General features: G+C 40.6%; 1 protein-coding gene across 1 annotated transcript; it reads right to left on the reverse strand.

Moving 5' to 3' along the window:
* Nucleotides 1–8,713: 8,713 nt before the first annotated feature.
* Nucleotides 8,714–10,597, reverse strand: LOC104095956 (protein MAINTENANCE OF MERISTEMS-like). Its single transcript, XM_070180273.1, has 4 exons — nucleotides 10,544–10,597; nucleotides 9,130–10,455; nucleotides 8,987–9,001; nucleotides 8,714–8,899 (listed from the first exon to the last, which is right to left on the reverse strand). Exons 1-4 carry the CDS (start codon nucleotides 10,595–10,597, stop codon nucleotides 8,714–8,716), a joined length of 1,581 nt encoding a protein of 526 aa, XP_070036374.1.
* Between the last annotated feature and the right edge of the window lie 2,366 nt (nucleotides 10,598–12,963).

Consider the following 12,963-nt stretch of genomic DNA (forward strand, 5'->3'; position numbering starts at 1 on the left):
AACCCTTAGGCTTAGTAGTCGAGTGAATGCTTGCTCGAACTCGAAGTAATATAGCCCGTAGGCTTAATGGTCGAGTTAGTGCTTGCTCGAATTCGAAATAAAAGTAGCCCGTAGGCTTAGTAGTCGAGTGAGTGATTCGAACGCGAAGTAAGGTAGCCCGTAGGCTTAATGGTCGAGTGAGTGCTTGCTCGAACTCGAAATAAGAGTAGCCCATAGGCTTAGTAGTCGAGTGAGTGATTCGAACTCGAAGTAATGTAGCCCGTAGGCTTAATGGTCGAGTGAGTGCTTGCTCGAACTCGAAATAATATTAGCCCGTAGGCTTAGTAGTCGAGTGAGTGATTCGAACTCGAAGTAATATAGCCCGTAGGCTTAATGGTCGAGTGAGTGCTTACTCGAACTCGAAATAAGAGTAGCCCGTAGGCTTATTAGTCGAGTGAATGCTTGATCGAACTCGAAGTAATGTAGCCCGTAGGCTTAATGGTCGAGTGAATGCTTGCTCGAACTCAAAATAAAAGTAGCCCGTAGGCTTAGTAGTCGAGTGAATGCTTGCTCGAACTCGAAGTAATGTAGCCCGTAGGCTTAATGGTCGAGTAAGTGCTTGCTCGAACTCGAAATAAGAGTAGCCCGTAGGCTTAGTAGTCGAGTGAGTGTTTCGAACTCGAAGTAATGTACCCCGTAGGATTAATGGTCGAGTGAGTGCTTGCTCGAACTCGAAATAAAAGTAGACCGTAGGCTTAGTAGTCGAGTGAGTGATTCTAACTCAAAGTAATGTAGCCCGTAGGCTTAATGGTCGAGCGAGTGCTTGCTCGAACTCGAAATAGGGTAGCCCTTGGGCTTCGTAGATAGTCCTCGAGTGAGAATGGTTGCTCGAACTCGAGTTGGTGTAGCCCTTGGGCTTTATAGTTGAGTGAGTGTTGCTCGAACTAGTTGATTTACCTTACGCATGCTTGCATAATAAATCTCAAAATAGAGGAATTTTTCTTGGATATACGATATCGGTAAAGAAGAAATTTTTCTTTGTAAGTCATTATACATGTGTTCATGTTTTGCGTCAGGGCTCGGGCCAGCTACATGAACATGGTTCGTTTTGACCATTTGGCTCTTATAATTTTTCCTATCGGAACCCTTTTATTATGAAGTAACTTTCTTGCATCGAACTTGATATATTTGAGGGGTAATGCCCCCCCCAGTATTCGAGGTCGATTGTAAAGATGCCTCAGATACTGTCGAATTGTTTCTAAGGTAGCACGATCAATGGTTGCCTCATTAAAAACCTTGCCGGAAAACAAATTTGGGATAAAACAGGTCTAAGGGAAAAAGAGTGTAACGCGTGCTTTCAGACTTAGGGCTTCGTATTGAAGGATCCATCCTTGTTCCTAATCGAACTCCTGCAAGGGTTAGTTTCGAAATATAAACTAATATGGGAGGGTCGTACCTTAGCAGTAGTATCGTTTTAGGTGCAACACATTCCAATTACTTGATAATTGTTTGCCGTTTATAATATCGAGCTTGTAGGATCCTTTACCGACATTTTCGAGAACATGATACGGTCCTTCCCAGTTTGGACCTAGTTTTCCTTCTTTGGATTTCGGGTACTGAGGGTGACTTTCCTTAGCACTAAGTCCCCGATTTTAAAATGGCGAAGCTTGGTTCTTCGATTATATTATCTTTCGATTCGCTGCTTTTGGGCGGCCAATTGGACGAGAGCAGCTTCTCGTTTTTCATCCGATAATTCGAGGCTAGTATTCATAGCCTCGTGATTTGACTCTTCTGTTGTATATCGAAACCTGGCACTGGTTCCCCGACTTTGACTGGAATCAAGTCTTCGGAGCCATATATTAAGAAGAACGTGTTTGCCCCCGTACTAGATTTTGATGTTGTTCGATATGGCAAAAGAACTTCGTGTAAAATTTCTCTCCATTTTCCCTTAGCGTCGTTCAACCTTTTCTTTAGGTTTTGAATGCTAGTCTTGTTTGTCGATTCGGCCTGTCCGTTCCCACTAGGGTGATACAGTGTTGATAATATCCTTTTTATTTTGTGGTCTTCGAGTAATTTTGTCACTTTGCTGCCGATAAATTATTTACCATTTTCACACACTATTTCGGCGAGTATCCCAAATCGACATATGATATGATCCTAGATGAAGTCTTTAACCTCTTTCTCCCTTATATTTTCGAACGCCTGTGCTTCAACCCATTTAGAGAAATAGTTAGTCATAAATAAAATGAACTTAGCTTTACCTGTGGCCGATGGCAGAGGGCCGACGATATCCATTCCCCATTTCATGAATGGCCATAAGGATATTACTGAGTGAAGTTTCTCTCCGGGCTGATGGATCATCGGTGCAAACCTTTGACATTTGTCACATTTTCGAACAACTCCTTTGCATCTTTGTCTATATCGATCCAATAATATCCTGCTCTAATTATTTTCGGACTAATAAATCGGCACCAGAATGATTTCCATAAGTACCCTCATGAATCTCACATAGGATGTAGTCGGTGTCTCCCGGACCTAAGCATACTGCCAATGGTCCATTGAATGTCCTTCGGTACAATGTTCCATCTGCAGTCAATGTGAATCGAGCAGCTTTGGTTCGTAGGGCCCTCGAATTTTTAGGATCCGATGGGAGCTTTCAATATACTTATTCCTCCAATCCCAGGTTAAGCTTGTAGAATTTATCTCGGCATGACCATCCTCGATCATGGATCTCGAGAGTTGAACGACAGTCCCCGAGCTGATCTCATCTTCCTCGACCGATGATCCCAAATTTGCCAGTGTATCGGTTTCACTGTTTTGTTCTCGAGGTACATGCTATAAAGTCCATTCTTTGAAATGGTTCAAAGTTACCTGCAGTTTGTCCAAATACCTTTGCATTCTATCCTCTCGAACTTCGAAGGTTTTGTTTACTTGATTTACCACCAGTAAAGAGTCACATTTGGCTTCAACGACTTCTGCTCCCAAGCTTTTAGCTAGCTCAAGACCTGCAATCATGGCCTCATACTCGGCCTCATTGTTAGTCAACCTAGTAGTTTTTATAGATTGCCTAATAGTGCTACCCGTAGGCGGCTTTAAAATGATGCCTAGCCCGAGCCCCTTCACGTTTGAAGCCCCGTATGTGAAAAGGATCCATACCCCCGATGATGTACCCGATATCAACAAGAGTTCCTTTTCGACTTCGGGTACGAGGGTTGGCGTGAAATAGGCCACGGAGTTCGCTAAAATTTGAGACTTGATGGACGTACGGGGTTGATATTCGACATCGTACCCACTGAGTTCGACGACCTATTTGGCCAATCGGCCTGATAGTTCGGGCTTGTGCAAAATATTACGAAGTGGGTACGTGGTTAATATGCATATGGGGTGATATTGAAAGTATGGTCTTAACTTTCTAGAAGCGCTTATCAGTGCAAGTGCCAATTTCTCTAAGTCTGGATATCTAGTTTCTGCTTCCCTTAAGGTTCGACTTACATAATAAACGGGAAATTCCGTACCTTGCTCTTCTCGAACTAGGACACCACTTACCGCGATTTCTGATACTGCCAAGTACAAGCAAAGTTTCTCGTCTGCTTTTGGAGTATGAAGCAGTGGTGGGCTCGATAGATATCGCTTCAATTCCTCTAATGTCTGTCGGCATTCCGGGGTCCAGGCGAAATTCTTCTTCTTTTTGAGTAGAGAGAAAAATCTGTGACTTCGATCTGACGACTTTGAAATGAATCGGCATAAGGCAACAATCCGTCCCGTTAGCCTCTGCACAGATTTTACACTGTCCACGATGGCGATGCCTTCGATAGCCTTGATTTAATTGGGGTTTATCTCGATCCCCCGATTTGATACCATGAAGCCGAGGAACTTGCCCGAACTGACCCCGAAAGCACATTTCTCGGTGTTGAGCTTTATGTTGTATTTCCTTAAAATCTTGAATGTTTCCTGCAAATGAGCCAAATGGTCCTCTGCGCGCACGGACTTAACTAGCATGCCATCAATATAAACTTCCATTGATTTACCTATTTGTTCCTCGAACATTTTATTTACTAGACGTTGGTAAGTAGCTCCTGCATTTTTTTAGCCCGAAGGGCATCACATTAAAATAATATGTTCCATACTTGGTGATAAATGAAGTCTTTTCCTGGTCTTTTGGGTTCATTTGGATTTGATTATACCCGGAATAGGCATCGGGAAAAGTAAGGACCTCGTGGCCGGCCATAGCATCGATCATGCGATCGATGTTGGGCAACGGAAAAGAATCTTTGGGGCACGCCTTGTTTAAATCCTTATAATCTACACACATTCTAAGTTTGTTCCCCTTTTTAGGGACTACAACTACATTGGCTAACCATTCGGGGTATTTTTCCTCCAAAATGGACCCTATTAATTTTCGGGTTTTTTCTTTTGCTTCACCGGTTTGAACCTAGGTTCCAGGCTTAGTCGATGTGTCGTTATATCCGGTGGGATCCCTGTTATATCTAAGTGGGACCAAGCAAAATAATCTATGTTATCGATAAAAAATTGAATAAGCCTTTTCCTGAGTTCAGGGGTTAATCCCGTTCCCAGATATACCTTTCGTTCGGGCAAATGCTCGATTAGTACGACTTGATCCAGTTCTTCGATCGTTGATTGGGTAGCGTCGGAATCATCGGGAACCACGAAGGATCGAGGGATCCTTTGATCATCATCTTCCTCAATCTTTTGATTTTCTAGTTGGGTTGAAGCTGACGTCTGTGATTGCTATTTGGCATCTCGTCCCCCTTTTGAGTCCGACCCTTTTGTTGATGTAGATGTGGATATCAGAATTGCTTCTTCGATGGCAAACATTTCTCTTACGACCGGTTGTTCTCCGTACACTATTTTGACTCCCTCCGATGTTGGGAATTTAAGAACCTAGTGGAGGGTCGAAGGTACAACTCTCATATTGTGGATCCATGGCCTTCCAAAAAGGGTGTTGTACCTCATGTCGCCTTCGATGAACTTCATTTCCTGGATGGTCCCGACCACGTTTATCGATAGAATTATCTCGCCTTTGGTGGTTTCACATGCCATATTGAATCCGTTTAGAACCAGGGTTGCGGGTACGGCCTGGTCCTGTAGACCGAGCTATTCTACAACCTTCGATCTAATAATGTTGGCCGAGCTACCTGGATCAATTAACACACGCTTAACTTTAGTTTTATTCATAAGCACGGATATTACCAGTGCATCGTTATGAGGTTGCATGACTCCTTCTGCATCTTCATCATTAAAGGACAAGGTTCCTATGGGTGCGTAATCCTAAGTTCGAGGTCAATTTTCTCTCATAACCGATGTCTTAGTGCGTTTAAGCACCGACCCTTGAGGGGTGTCGACGCCACCGATGATCATGTGGATGATGCGCTGTGGTTCTTCCTGTTCGTTTTGTTTGCCGAAATCCCTGTTTTTGTAATGGTTTTTGGCCCCATCGCTTAAACATTCTCGAAGGTGACCTTTATTGAATAACCGGGCTACCTTCTCTCTTAGTTGCCTGCAATCTTCTATTCTGTGGCCATGGGTGCCATGATATTCGCACATTTGATTGGGATTCCTCTGGGCAGGATCAGTATGCATGGTTCGAGGCCATTTAGTGTCTTTAATGCGTCCGATAGCCGACACGATGGCAGATGTATCAATGCTGAAGTTATACTCCGATAACCGTGGTGCTTCCTTAAGTTCGGTAGGCCTGTCGAACCCATTTCTGTTCATCATCCCCCGAGACCCTTGACCTCGATCATTTCTTTTGTTGCCTTGTCCGGGGTTACGTCTCGATTCATTGATTATGTGGTTTCTACTATACGGTCGGTATCGGTCTTGATCGGACCTTGTTCTCGATTGATATCCCTTATAGCAGCAGGTTCAGAACCCAATTGATCATCTTCGACTCTAATTTTTGATTGGTACCGATTGTGCACGTCAGCCCAAGTAATAGCTGGGTACTCGATCATGTTATACTTCAACCACCGGGAAGCCGTCGAACTTCGTTCGTTTAAACCTTGAGTGAAAGCCTGAATAGCCCAATCGTCTGTGACTGGTGCCAGATCCATTCGTTCCATTTGAAAACGAGATACGAACTCCCTCAGTATCTCGTTATCCTTCTGTCTTACCTTGAACATGACCGACTTCCTGGTCTTGACCGTTATGGCCCCGGCGTGTGCTTTTACGAAGGAATCTGCAAGCATAGCAAAAGAATCGATAAAATTAGATGGTAAATTGTGATACTATATCATTGCTCCCTTTGACAGGGTTTCACCGAATTTTTTCATTAATACGGATTTGATTTCATCGTTCTCTAGGTCGTTCCCTTTAATGGCACATGTGTAAGAGGTGACATGTTCGTTGGGTTCGGTAGTTTTGTTATATTTAGGAATCTCGGGTATCCGAAAATTCTTTGGGATCAGTTTAGGAGCTGAACTTGGGGGGGGGGGGGGGATTTTGTACGATTTTTTTGAAATCTAAGCCCTTCAATATCGGTGGTGCCCCCGGGATCTGATCAACCCTGGAGTTATATGTTTTCACCTTTTTGTCGTTTGCCTCGATCTTCCTTTCACCTGATGCTATTCTTTTGGTCAGTTCTTAGAACATCTTAGCAATTTCGGGATTAGTCCCCGACTCTTGCTCATTTGACCTTACTATAGCTGGTTCCGTTCTATGGGCGATTTCACGGGGTGGACTGGGCTCCGGCCTGCTCGGTATCTGATTTTGACTCTGTAACAGAGCTATTGCTGCCTGTTGAGCTTGCAACATTTCGAAAATCATGCACAAGCTGACGCCGTTTTTCTCGGCGTTATGGGTATCTCGAGCTACAGATCGAGTGCCACCATGAATGCTGTTTTCAGGTTCAGAATATAGGTTTGCCTCAATGGCCACATGCGAATTAACGTCTAATGGCACTTCGACTCGAGCTCCAACGGCGTCGACAAACGGCATTCCGGCCCTGGGCGTCAAGTTGTTGTTTTCACCTTGAAGGTCAGCTTCGTTGTCGATAGGTAATGCCATTTAATTTGAGAGTTCGTCGTTGTTAATCCGAAATCAAAGGCACTTCCGAAAATAAGCGTAAAAATAGTGTGTTTTTGTAGATTCGTATTAAATAATCACTATTATCCTTAGCCCTACGGTGGGCGCCAAACTATTTTCCTGAAAAACGAATAGAGTTGAATTTGTATGTAGTTCTAAGGATATGTGATATAACTTGACACAAATCGTAAAGATGAATAGAAATATCGAATATTGATTGTAAAAAGTAAAAAATAAGCAAAGTTAAAAGGAATATGATTTAAGGATTAAGCAAGATGAGTCAATTTATGAAGCTAAAAGAGGATACTTCTTCAGTATGAGAGTATATGATATCTGAGTTACAGTGTATGCAAAACTTGATTCTTTACAGAAATAATAACCAACCCCTTTATAGTGGAGGGATCCTACTTTAGATACAATTAAAAATACATAGTGGGAGACCCATGATAAATCAGTTTTTCCATAATTCCTACCAAGATTCTCTCTCCTAGTGCGGTTGCAACGACTCTTGTCTATGAGCTCGATATTGTCTCGAGCTCCCGATCTTGACTCGAGCTCGATTCTGATTCGGAGCTTTGTATTGATTCGGGGACAGTGTTGGTCGGTCTCTGCCTCGTAAGCTCGGTAGCTTCATCATAGTTCGATTTGGATTCGAGCTCGATAATGATATCGAGCTCGACATTGATGGTCTCTAGGGCTCGAAGCTTGATGACCTGACTTCGGACCTCAACCTGATCTTCGATTCAATGCATTACCATTTTGACCAGTTCGTACGAAGGACTAACCGGTTATTACCGTATACGGAGGGAAAAAGAGAAACCTCTGAAAATGACTTGCTTCAGCAGAATACCATGCTTTACCTGGTAATGTAGGTCTAAAACCATTTTAATGCAATAATAGTATGAGACTCAGCAATGGATTTTATTTCAATTACAGGAAATGCAATGCAGATATTCACATGGGTTATCATAATGATCGACAAAGTTGCTTCATCTTACTGTTACTAGCAATCAAAATTATTATTTGAGCTTCAAATGGGGAAACAAATTTGTGCCACCTGAAGTCCAAGGAACACAAAATTTTAGTATAGGTGAAGTTATCTATCTTCACTTTGCTTTGGGAACTGGCACAAACAGAAAAAATAAATGTTTTGTCAATGGCTTGATCATTAAGAGTGCATAATAGAGCTGTAAACACTGGAAAACAAACCAGGAAACAAGGAACTGAAACATAATTAAGGGTAAATTTTCAGTATATAAGCTGATAACAGGAGAAGACCTCTAAGTTGAAGAATGAGCTTTTAACACAGTCAGTATCATTGAGTACTAGGCAGTAGAGAAGAATATACTACTTTTTGCACAAAACAAAATACTAAACCAGAAGCATCAGCACTATAGTTAGTTTGATCTTGTTTTCACCTTTGTCCCAGGTCTTGGAACCTTTCTCTTCATGAAGTTCTCAAGGTTTCTAATCCTCATCTCAAGTTTCTGAATATCAGTCTTTTCATATATACTGCTTCATTTCTCTTGGTAATGTTTCCAATATGTATATTTCCTTCACTATGCTGGTTGCCTTTGCAGTTACCTTAGGTGCTTTCACTGAAGCTATGTTCATCTGCAAACTCATTTTAGCAGGACTAGTAATTGAAAATTCTGCATATCTACTATCTCTCCTATTTGCGTTTAGACCCTCACTTGCTAGTTCGAATTAAACTATTAGGGAAATTAAGCTTGCGGCCACTTGTGTCATTGTTGTCCTTGCTCTCGTGTGGCACTATTCCTTTAACTACAAATGGCGCATCTCCATCTACATCTGATTTTCCACTTGAAGACTTATTTCGTTCAATGGTTTCGACTCCATTGGAATTTCCCTTTCTCTGGCAGGTCCATCATTCAAAGCTGAACAAGATTGGCTTTGGCTGCTAGGTAGGGGTTCTTGATTACCAGGTACAATAATATCTTACTTTATTAGCTTCCTCCTGCATAAAGATTTTGAAATCGGTAAGTTGTCATCATCATCTGATGATTCCACAACTATCAATTCGTAATCCTGAGTACAGCCATTTGTTCTTATCTCATTACACTTCTGCAAATATTCACAATGTACAGAGGCATTCATCCTTTCAAGAGCTTTAGACTGCTCCCCCTTGGTTACATGTTTAAGTGCATCTTCAGGTGCAAATTTTTGGTTCTTCCACCACTTCAAATATCGTCTGGTAATATCTGATTCGAAGAGCCTGGAAGGTATATAGAGCATGTCATCTGTAATTGGTCTGTCATAATTGCTCCATGCAATTTTTGGGGTATCACTGGTATGATTTGCACAGCCGGGCACATCTTGATCAAATCCAAATTGCATTGATACTCTATGTGGGAGATACTTCTCTACACAATCCATTCCAACTAGTTCAGAAGCTCGAATACGTCGAGCAAAAATCAAGATTTCTCTTCCCACCTTTGGTCCAGCCACCACATATGCCTCCCTTTCCTTGTAAAACTTGTTGATATCCCAATTCTTCACAGTATCAATAGCGTAAGGACGCCACAGGAACAAGTCTGTTTCAGAATCTATTGCACTCCTAGGATCGACGCAATTTATTTTTTTCACATTATGCCATCTAGCCAATCTTGGCTCCCCGGAACAAATGATACTAGGCTTAGGCTGCAAACTGGAAAATCTCTCCCAAGCCCATAACTGAACAAATTGAAGAGGAGCCCTAAAGAGAGGATCTGACTTATCTTGGTTACACCTAGAACTAGCTGAAGATATAATAAACTGTTTAAGCAACCTTAAATCCCTATAAATGCTAGCAAGAACAGCAGGGGCAAGTGCCACTGGAATTCCTTGAGAAAGATGAATTGCAACAGGGAATAGAGCTCCGTGCACCTTAAAATAACTTCTAGAAGGAAGCACATACCTTGACAACCAAAGGGTCAAAAATGCTACATGCTCCAAATGGTCACCTTTTCCTGTAAAATGTTCCATCCAGACAGGTTGAGTAACATTCTTTTTACGTGCTCTAATAACTTTATAAGCCTCGCGAATAGTTTTTTCCATTTCAACAGACTCTTTGGTCTTTATAGGGTTCAAGACACAGTGGCCCAAAACAGAGTAACCACCCAAAACTGCCATATCCTCCAAAGTAACAGTTGCTTCTCCCCATGGTAAAATGAATGTGTTTGTCTCTGCGCACCATCTCTCAGCAAGAGCAATGATCAAATCATTGTGCAAATAAATCTTGAATGTGGAAGCTGTAATAGCTTCAAAGATTCCAGCTTTCTTCCATTTTTCTTGATACAAAGGTTTTAACTTATTGACCCAAATAGCCCATTTCTTCAAGTGTGAAACTGAAACACCACCCCTGAACTGGACCTTTAGTGAAGTACTCCTTCTCAGTTCTTGAATATTGGGTATTGAAGGGAGAAATGGGAGCTTTTCAGTAGAGGGTAGTGTTGGTTTCAGAAAATGGGTAACTCTAAAAATGGGTGTTACTTGTTCATCATCAATGGATTAATGAAACCATGAGCTCTTCTCTTTCTTCCATGATTAATGCATCTTCTGATGAATCCACCATTTTTGAGTATTAAGGTTTTTTCCTTTCCTCTTAGCTCTTTGTTTTTTTAATATCAGGGTTTCAAGAATGTTGTGGACAAAATAACCCTGAAACAAAAAAGATAGTTCTGCACCTTGCTCTTTGTACTGTATTCTTGCCAAAGTTGTTCTTTTTAGTCTAAAAAATAATGGGACAAATGTTTGTATTATATGCCAGTGAAAAGTTTCTGGTTTTTTTGGTCTGTACTATTTTTCCAGCTCAAAATTCCATTTATAGGCTAACAATCACTCTAGCTGCATTTGTAACTTTTACTGAGCATGGCAAAAGGCACGCAGCTGCCATATTTTACAGAAAATTGTAAAGTTTTTAAAACGTTAAATTTGTCTTTGACTTTTGGACTGTTATGTTTATAAAATACAATAGTAGGAGTAATATTTTAACTCGACTTATGATTCTTATCTTATCAAATATGTTGGTAAAAAAAAGTTTAACTATCAAAGTTTCCTTTTTCTTTTCCTTCTACTTTATTATCTCAAGCAATTTAAGGAGCAAGACAGATCCTATTCTTTGGTTGTGTATATATATCATTTGCTCTTTTTGTTCAAGTAATTCATATTCCTCGTGTTTGAGTTTATAAAAAAATTTGCATGATCTTTCATGGTTATTGTAGTGAGGTTAAAAAAGTAGTTCATATTTATTGTATCTAAATCTATTTTCAAGAATTCACCTCATTTTGGTCATCTTTGCGTCTTCCCAGTTTCCATAATTACTTTTACATTCTATTCAAGAATTTCTTTAATATCTTTATTACCTTTTTGTCTTCTATATATTCATTTTTCCTTTTCTCAAGAACTCTTTATTTCAACATTACGTTTGTATCACAATAAATTTTTGTTATCCTCTAATCTTTAGTAAATTAGTCGATAATTTCTTATCAATCTTAATGTTAGTTCTAGAAGATGAAAATTTATATCGATGACTATGAAAGACAATGATCCCTTACTCTCTCGCCAAGGAGTCAAGAATTAAGTTTATTGAGATGATCAATACTTGAATCTAATATTACCATTTGCAAGAGAGAGAAGAACGTATCTGTATAGTTCAAACATTGAATATTGACAACCAATTAATCATAATATTAACAAAGCACAAAATAAAGAAATCATAATCAACCTATCTGCAAGAACTTTTAAACGTACCTACGTACTATATCTTGTCATTATAGCCAGCATAATATACTTCTCTTCATTAGTTTATGCAGTAAAATCATTTACTAGCTAGAACCGATGCAGACAAATGGAAGACAGCTGAAAAAAATGGAGTAAATTAACAAACATAGTAAAATTAGCTAAATGAAAAGAGTGTTGCTAGAATACAACGTAAAAGAAACCAGATTTACTCTATATCTTATATTTTCTCTTCAATGTTTCCTAGTAATGTCTCCTTGTTTTAGACCGCTGTCCCTTGGTTAATTGTTTAACTGCATCTTGAGGTGCAAATTTCTGGTTCTTCCACCACTTCAAATCTTGTCCGGTAACATTTGACTCGGAGGTCACGACCCAAAATCTCACCTGTCGTGATAACGCCTATTTCAATACTAGGCAAGCCGACAATCTCAATAAACCACCATATTTTTTAAATTTAAAAATATAATAATTAAATTCAGCGGAAGAAATCTCATAAATACAAATATAACACTCCCAAAATCCGGTGTCACTGAGTACATGAGCATCTAATATGAATACAATGTCTGACTAATAAAAACCATTGTATGAAAGTATAGAATAGTACAATAACTGAAGGAAAGAGATACAAGGTCAGCGGACGCCAAACAGCTACCTTGATAGTCTCCGCCTGGTGACACACTGAGATCTAACAATCGCCGTGTCCGGAAGCACCTGGATCTGCATACGAGGTGCATAGTGTAGTATGAGTACAACCAACTCACAAGTCATTCGGTCACTCGGTACTGTTTATGACCAATCCGACCCAGGGATATTCCATACCGTATATATATACACATCGACTGACAGTTAGTCATTCAGTACTGTATAAGGCCAATCCAGTCCTGGGGTAATTTATCCCCAAATGTAAATGATACGGATCCATATCTAGGGAAATTCATCACAATATAATTAAGTAAGGCAAGTCCATGCCCTGGGAAGTCCATCCGGAATATATATATAATCATCTACGCTCACTAGGGGTGTGTACAGACTCCGTAGGGGCTCCTTTAGCCCAAGCAATATATAAAGCCAATAAGGCCTACTGCGGCGTGCAGTCCGATCCCATAATAATAAAGCCTATAAGGCCTGCTGCAGGCGGACAACCCCGATCCAGAACAATAAAGCCTATAAGGCCTGCTGCGGCGTGCAACCCGATCCCAT

Source organism: Nicotiana tomentosiformis, chromosome 7 (assembly GCF_000390325.3).
Source record: "Nicotiana tomentosiformis chromosome 7, ASM39032v3, whole genome shotgun sequence".
Classification (NCBI taxonomy): Eukaryota; Viridiplantae; Streptophyta; class Magnoliopsida; order Solanales; family Solanaceae; genus Nicotiana; species Nicotiana tomentosiformis.

What these genes read in the sequence shown, in the direction of transcription:
- LOC104095956 (XM_070180273.1), bottom strand. Translation starts at nt 10,597, where the DNA reads ATGGTGGATTCATCAGAAGATGCATTAATCATGGAAGAAAGAGAAGAG. An exon ending in AAGAAAGAGAAGAGCTCATG is followed by an intron (nt 10,456 to 10,543) that starts GTTTCATTAATC and finishes TCTACTGAAAAG; the next exon opens with CTCCCATTTCTCCCTTCAAT.